General features: G+C 46.7%; 1 protein-coding gene across 1 annotated transcript; it reads left to right on the forward strand.

The window, feature by feature from the left end:
• Nucleotides 1–230: 230 nt before the first annotated feature.
• On the forward strand, nucleotides 231–4,485 carry HSPA5 (heat shock protein family A (Hsp70) member 5). Its single transcript, XM_084799150.1, has 9 exons — nucleotides 231–359; nucleotides 449–679; nucleotides 800–1,031; nucleotides 1,397–1,534; nucleotides 1,850–1,962; nucleotides 2,054–2,444; nucleotides 2,575–2,812; nucleotides 3,089–3,256; nucleotides 3,578–4,485. The coding sequence occupies exons 2-9, from the start codon at nucleotides 546–548 to the stop codon at nucleotides 4,138–4,140; spliced, it is 1,977 nt and encodes a 658-aa protein (XP_084655276.1). The 5' UTR covers nucleotides 231–359; nucleotides 449–545; the 3' UTR covers nucleotides 4,141–4,485.
• The last annotated feature ends 2,164 nt before the right edge of the window (nucleotides 4,486–6,649 follow it).

The following is a 6,649-nucleotide window of genomic DNA, read 5'->3' on the forward strand; positions in this document are numbered from 1 at the left end:
CGGTCTCGAGGTGAGAGGTCACCCGAGGGACAGGCAGCTGCTGAACCAATAGGACCATCGCCCAGGGCGGATGCTGCCCCTCATTGGCGGCCGTTAGGGAAGAACCAAGTAGCCAATGAGTCACCGTGGGGGGGCGTAGCAGTGACGTGGGCTGCGGAGGAGGCCGCTTCGAATCGGCAGCGGCCAGCTTGGTGGCTTGGACCAATCAGCGGCCTCCAACGAGAAGCGCTTCCACCAATCAGAGGCCTCCACGACGGGGCTGGGGGGAGGGTATATAAGGCGAGTCGGCGACGGCGCGCTACACACTTGGCTGGGACAACACTGCCGGGGATCGGTTCGGACTTCCGCGGGTGGGAGAGGTAAGCTCCCGCGGCCTGCTTTCCAGGCCTGCCGTGCGTGTGGTTGGCTCGTGGCTCCTCCTGACCGTGGGCCCCGCTGTCGCCCTCAGATCGGAACCGTCGTCGCGCTTCTGGGCTGCAGCCTGTTGCTGGACTCCCGAGACTTCCTGCCCGATCGCTGAGCGACTGGCTCACAGCGCCGGCAAGATGAAGTTAGGTGCAGTGGTGGTGGCGGCGGCGGCGGCGCTGCTGCTGCTGTGCGCGGTGCGGGCCGAGGAGGAGGACAAGAAGGAGGACGTGGGCACGGTGGTCGGCATCGACTTGGGGACCACCTATTCCTGGTGAGTGGCGCCGGTCGTCGGGAGGTGGGGCGTGTCCTCCTGGGGCTAGCGTGAGAAAGTGAGTTGCTGATTGGGTTTCCGTGGTTTTTTTTTTTCTTTTTCCTTTTTTCTCCCGGTCAGCGTCGGTGTGTTCAAGAACGGCCGCGTGGAGATCATAGCCAACGACCAGGGCAACCGCATCACGCCGTCGTATGTGGCCTTCACCCCCGAAGGGGAGCGTCTGATTGGCGACGCGGCCAAGAACCAGCTCACGTCCAACCCTGAGAACACCGTCTTCGACGCCAAGCGCCTCATCGGACGCACTTGGAATGACCCTTCGGTGCAACAGGACATCAAGTTCTTGCCGTTCAAGGTCCGACCCGGTTTTTGTTTTTTCTCACTCTGATCGGGCGGCTAGGGTGTTTAGGGGTTGAAGACAGAATTCAAAGGACCAAACGGATGCGGTCAGAATTTATGTAACGGTTTTACTTGCAGTCGTTTTTTTTATTTGTAAGACCTGGACACATTGTTACAATGTCTAAAAGTTGATAGATTATTTTAAAACTGGCAGTCTGTCTACAGTACAACTGTACTCAGTTTTAGTCCAAGATTTCCCGAGGGACCAAAAGGAATCAAGCTACAGGAGAGAGGAAATTGTTTTGTTTTGTTTTTTTTAAAGTTTGTGGTGCTATTGTTTCTGCTTCGGAAAAATTAACTTTAAACTCTTTCGTGCCATAGGTGGTTGAAAAGAAAACTAAGCCATACATTCAAGTTGATATTGGAGGTGGGCAAACCAAGACCTTTGCTCCAGAAGAAATTTCTGCCATGGTTCTCACTAAAATGAAAGAAACTGCTGAGGCATATTTGGGAAAGAAGGTAAACAGATCTGTGGGACAATGTTAAATGTTTAAGATTAATTACAGTTGTTCCTCCTGGTTGGTTTATGTAGGAAGCCTTTGGTTTAAAATCTTTTAATCTGACTGGCATCAACTTTTGTCAGGCTTAACGATTTAGTGCCTTGTGGGAGGTAAATGTTAGTCAGTTTTCAGGAGTTAGCACTTTATTCTGTGATAATACAAATGTATGATTTTTACCTCTGTAAGCTGGCTTAGCAACTGATGTAGTGGGTTTACTGTAGTTGGTAAGGGAAGTAGCAAAGTATACTTATGTTATCTTTGCTTATCCTCCTAGGTGACCCATGCAGTTGTTACTGTGCCGGCTTACTTCAATGATGCCCAGCGACAAGCAACCAAAGATGCTGGCACTATTGCTGGACTGAATGTCATGAGGATCATCAATGAGCCGTAAGTGTGGAACCTAGAGGTCCAGCAGGTTTGCCAAGTAGGAGAACCGTGAGCCTGACCAAGCTTTCTTCCTTCTTCTTCATTGTCACAGTACAGCGGCTGCTATCGCATATGGCCTGGATAAGAGAGAGGGAGAAAAGAACATCCTGGTGTTTGACCTGGGTGGTGGGACCTTCGATGTATCTCTTCTCACCATTGACAATGGTGTCTTCGAAGTGGTGGCCACCAATGGAGACACTCATCTGGGTGGGGAAGACTTTGATCAGCGAGTTATGGAGCACTTCATCAAGCTGTACAAAAAGAAAACTGGTAAAGATGTTCGAAAAGACAACAGAGCTGTGCAGAAACTCCGGCGTGAGGTGGAGAAAGCAAAGAGAGCCCTCTCTTCTCAGCATCAAGCAAGGATTGAAATCGAGTCCTTCTTCGAAGGGGAAGACTTCTCTGAGACCCTGACTCGGGCCAAATTTGAAGAGCTGAACATGGTATGCTTCGTGACTGTGCTAATGAGATCCTTGCAGACTGTAGAATTTAGCGTGCCTGAATGCATAACTAAACCATGTCCAGGCGTGGTCAGCACCACAGTAACCATGCCCTTTGTTTGGTATTTTCCAGGACCTGTTCCGATCCACCATGAAGCCCGTCCAGAAAGTGTTGGAAGACTCTGATCTGAAGAAATCTGATATTGATGAAATTGTTCTTGTTGGTGGATCTACTCGAATTCCAAAGATTCAGCAACTGGTGAAAGAGTTCTTTAATGGCAAGGAGCCATCCCGTGGCATAAACCCAGATGAGGCTGTAGCATATGGTGCTGCTGTCCAGGCTGGTGTCCTCTCTGGTGATCAAGATACAGGTAGGTTGCTGTCATTGTATCTCTCATGTTTGAGTAGCTTCTGGGGAAGACTGTTGTTGCTTTAGGAAGCTGTAGGGTTAGGAGCAACAAGGCCACACAGCTTATAAGGTACAGTGATGACAAGGCTTAGGTCAAGCTTAGTTAAGATCATTAGCAGCCCTGAAGTGTTTGTAGTTAGAACCCAGGCAGAAGACAGTGGGAAGAGGAGAGTTCATTGGGAGATCGCTTGGTAGTGCTCTTAGGACTCTAATTGGAACCTTTAATTCTCCTTTGCAGGTGATCTGGTGCTGCTTGATGTATGTCCCCTTACACTTGGTATTGAAACTGTGGGAGGTGTCATGACCAAACTGATTCCAAGGAACACTGTGGTACCTACCAAGAAGTCTCAGATCTTTTCCACAGCTTCTGATAACCAGCCAACCGTAACAATCAAGGTCTATGAAGGTAATTACTTACATTTACTATATTGTATTTTGAAAGAATGTGACTTTGGGTTTGATAATACATCATTAAGCTGCCCAGGGAAAGAAATATCTTTTGTAATTCAAATGAAGAGGTTGTTGAGTTTTAGATTTAGTACTTGCATTCTTGACCACTGGCTTTTGGAATACATGAAGAGAAGAGGGGCTTACAGTGCTTTTAAGAGACAACATTTGGTTAAGAGCAGTGGTACCCAGTGAGTTGCTCCTCTTGGTTCAATACTGTGGGGATACCGGTGCCCTAAGGCTTGTCAATAACAAGTTTTTCCTGTGTTTACTACTCTAGGTGAGCGACCCCTGACAAAAGACAATCATCTTCTGGGTACATTTGATCTGACTGGCATTCCTCCTGCTCCTCGTGGGGTACCCCAGATTGAAGTTACCTTTGAGATAGATGTTAATGGAATTCTTCGAGTAACAGCTGAAGACAAAGGTACAGGAAACAAAAACAAAATCACAATTACCAATGACCAAAATCGCCTGACACCTGAAGAAATTGAGAGGATGGTTAATGATGCTGAAAAGTTTGCTGAGGAAGACAAAAAGCTCAAAGAGCGCATTGACACCAGGAATGAACTGGAAAGCTATGCTTACTCTCTCAAGAACCAGATTGGGGATAAGGAGAAGCTGGGAGGTAAACTTTCTTCTGAAGATAAAGAAACCATGGAAAAAGCTGTAGAAGAAAAGATTGAGTGGCTGGAAAGCCACCAGGATGCAGACATTGAAGACTTTAAAGCTAAAAAGAAGGAATTAGAAGAAATTGTTCAGCCGATTATCAGCAAACTCTATGGAAGTGCAGGCCCTCCCCCAACTGGTGAAGAGGATACATCAGAAAAAGATGAGTTGTAGGCGCACTGATCTGCTAGAGCTGTAATATTGTAAATACTGGACTCAGGAACTTTCGTTAGGAGAAAATTGAGAGAACTTAAGTCTCGAATGTAATTGGAATCTTCACCTCAGAGTGGAGTTGAAAATGCTATAGCCCAAGTGGCTGTTTACTGCTTTTCGTTAGCAGTTGCTCACATGTCTTGGGGTCGGGGAGAGGAAGAATTGGCTATTTTAAAAGTTGGGGGAAAGCTGGGTCAGGGTGTGTGTTCACCTTGGATATGTTTATTTAACAATAATTGGGTCATGTACATCTGGTGTAGGAACTTTTTTCTACCATAAGTGACACCAATAAATGTTTGTTATTTACACTGGTCTAATTTTTGTGAAAAGCTTGTAATTATATCTATTTTAGATGTGGGCAGGGAAGGGGGTGGGGCTTGTGATGCAGCTGGGTGGTACCTCTTCCTGGGGATTTCTCTAGCTTTATAGCAAGGCAAAGATGTTTGCCTTATTCCCCTAGGCAAGGGTTGTTTCACAGTTCTCTTGAACATAGTTGAATTTTTGTTTTTATTTTTCAAGACAGGGTTTCTCTGTGTATCCCTGACTGGCCTGGTGAGTGGCTTTGTAGACCAGGCTGGCCTCAAACTCACAGATCCACCTGCCTGCCTGTGCCTCCTGAGTGCTGGCATTAAAGGTGATTGCCACCACACCCAGAGTTGACATTTTTAAAAATAACTATTTTGTGAGCGTTGGTATTTTACCTGCATGAATGTCTCAGGTCTTGGAGTTACAGACAGTTGTGTGCTACCATGTGAGTGCTGGCTTTGAACCTGAGTCCTCTGGAAGAGCAGTCTAACTGCTGAGCCGAGCCATCTCTCCAGCCCCAAACATGGCTGAGATCTTACCATTTGTAAAGTTGTTTTCTGGGATTTTGGTTTGGTTTTGGTTTTAGGTTTTCAAGATAAGGTTTCTGTGTAGCCCTGGCTGTCCTTGAACTCAGATACGGCTGTCTCCTGGGTACTGGAATTAAAACTGCACCACCATGACCCTTTCTGATATTTGTTACAAGTACTGCTGTGGAACTGCCTCGATTCTCATGAATTGATGTTCAGGGTGTGGCAGGAGGATGGTAAGCCCAATCCCAGCCTAAGGAACCAAGGCTATCTCAGAAGGTACAAAAACAGCTGGGGCATTGCCTAGCACTTGTGTGAAGCCCTGGGTCTAATCCTCTGTACTGGAAAAACAGTGGAGTGACCTGATGCCTTATCACTTGCATTTTATTGTGTAAGATCAAACCCAGGCCCTTGAATGTGCTAAACACCCCGTATCATTGGGTGATGTTAGTATGTAATTTATATTTGGAGATAAATAGTTGAAAGTATATGGTGGCACAGACCTTCAATAAGATCTCTGAAGCCAGTCTGGTTTACAGAGTGAGTTGCAGGCCAGCTAGGGCTATGTAGAGGAAAAAAAAAAACATAAAAAGATGCAGACTTAATGCTGTGAGTATTTGTGCAGCGTGCATGAAATCCTGGATTTGATACCCAGCACCACATATTGGGTGTAGTGGCTCAGGCTGGAGGCAGAAAATACCAGTAGTTCATGAACCAAAACATGCTCTGAACCCTAATTTGGTCAGAACCCCCATTTTGAGATGTCTTGTGGCCGTCACTTGATAGTCAAAGGACTGGTTGAGAATTGTTCAGATTGGCTCTCACAGGAAAGGGATGTTCTAGGTAACCAAGTTTTGTCCAGTGCTGACATGAAACTCAGTCCTGCCCAAAGACGCCTGTTTTGTTTTCCTAGACAGGGTTTCTCAGTTTTAGAGCTGGCTGTCCTGGAACTCTATAGACCAGAGTGACCTTGAACTCCAAGAGCTCCCTCAGCCTCTGCCTAGGATTACAGGCATGTGCCACCACACCAGCTAAGATGGGTATTTTCTAACTGGACAATCAACCAGCTGTAAGATTAATTTACTAAGAACGGTTGATCTGAGGACCTGACAGCAACCCTCTCAACAGTAATGTCGAGCTTCATTTTTGTGCACTATGCACAAAAATTACTAGCTCATGCTAGTAATTTCTACATGCAGGAGGCTGGCTGAGGCAGGATGATACCAAGCTCGGTTCCACTGTGAGGTCCTACCTCATCTGTTCCACTTCTGTCCACCCTATTTTCAAAGCAGGGGTGGGGGGGGACATGATAGCACATGCCTGTAATCCTAGCACTCTTGAGAGGCTGAGGCAGGAGAATGACAATTCTGAGGCCAGCCTAGGCTGTTAGTCTCAAAAACACTAACAGAAGAGTTTGGGCCAAGTCTGGAGGCCAAAGCCCAGTCCAATCTTACAACTGACTTGTACCGCTTCATGCTGGGTCAAGGGGTGGTTAGCACTCCTTTAAAATAAACCACAAGGGCTGGAGAGATGGCTCAGAGGTTAGGAGCACTGACTGCTCTTCCAAAGGTCATGAGTTCAAATCCCAGCAACCACATGTTGGCTCACAACCATCTATATATAATGAGATCTGTATA

This window comes from Acomys minous (assembly GCF_964271855.1).
Source record: "Acomys minous genome assembly, chromosome: 10".
NCBI classification, from domain to species: domain Eukaryota; kingdom Metazoa; phylum Chordata; class Mammalia; order Rodentia; family Muridae; genus Acomys; species Acomys minous.

Coding starts and splice junctions, on each gene's coding strand:
- HSPA5 (XM_084799150.1), top strand. CDS start 546: ATGAAGTTAGGTGCAGTGGTGGTGGCGGCGGCGGCGGCGCTGCTGCTG. Junction 1,963..2,053: donor ATGAGGATCATCAATGAGCC/GTAAGTGTGGAA, acceptor TCATTGTCACAG/TACAGCGGCTGCTATCGCAT. Junction 2,813..3,088: donor CTCTGGTGATCAAGATACAG/GTAGGTTGCTGT, acceptor TCTCCTTTGCAG/GTGATCTGGTGCTGCTTGAT.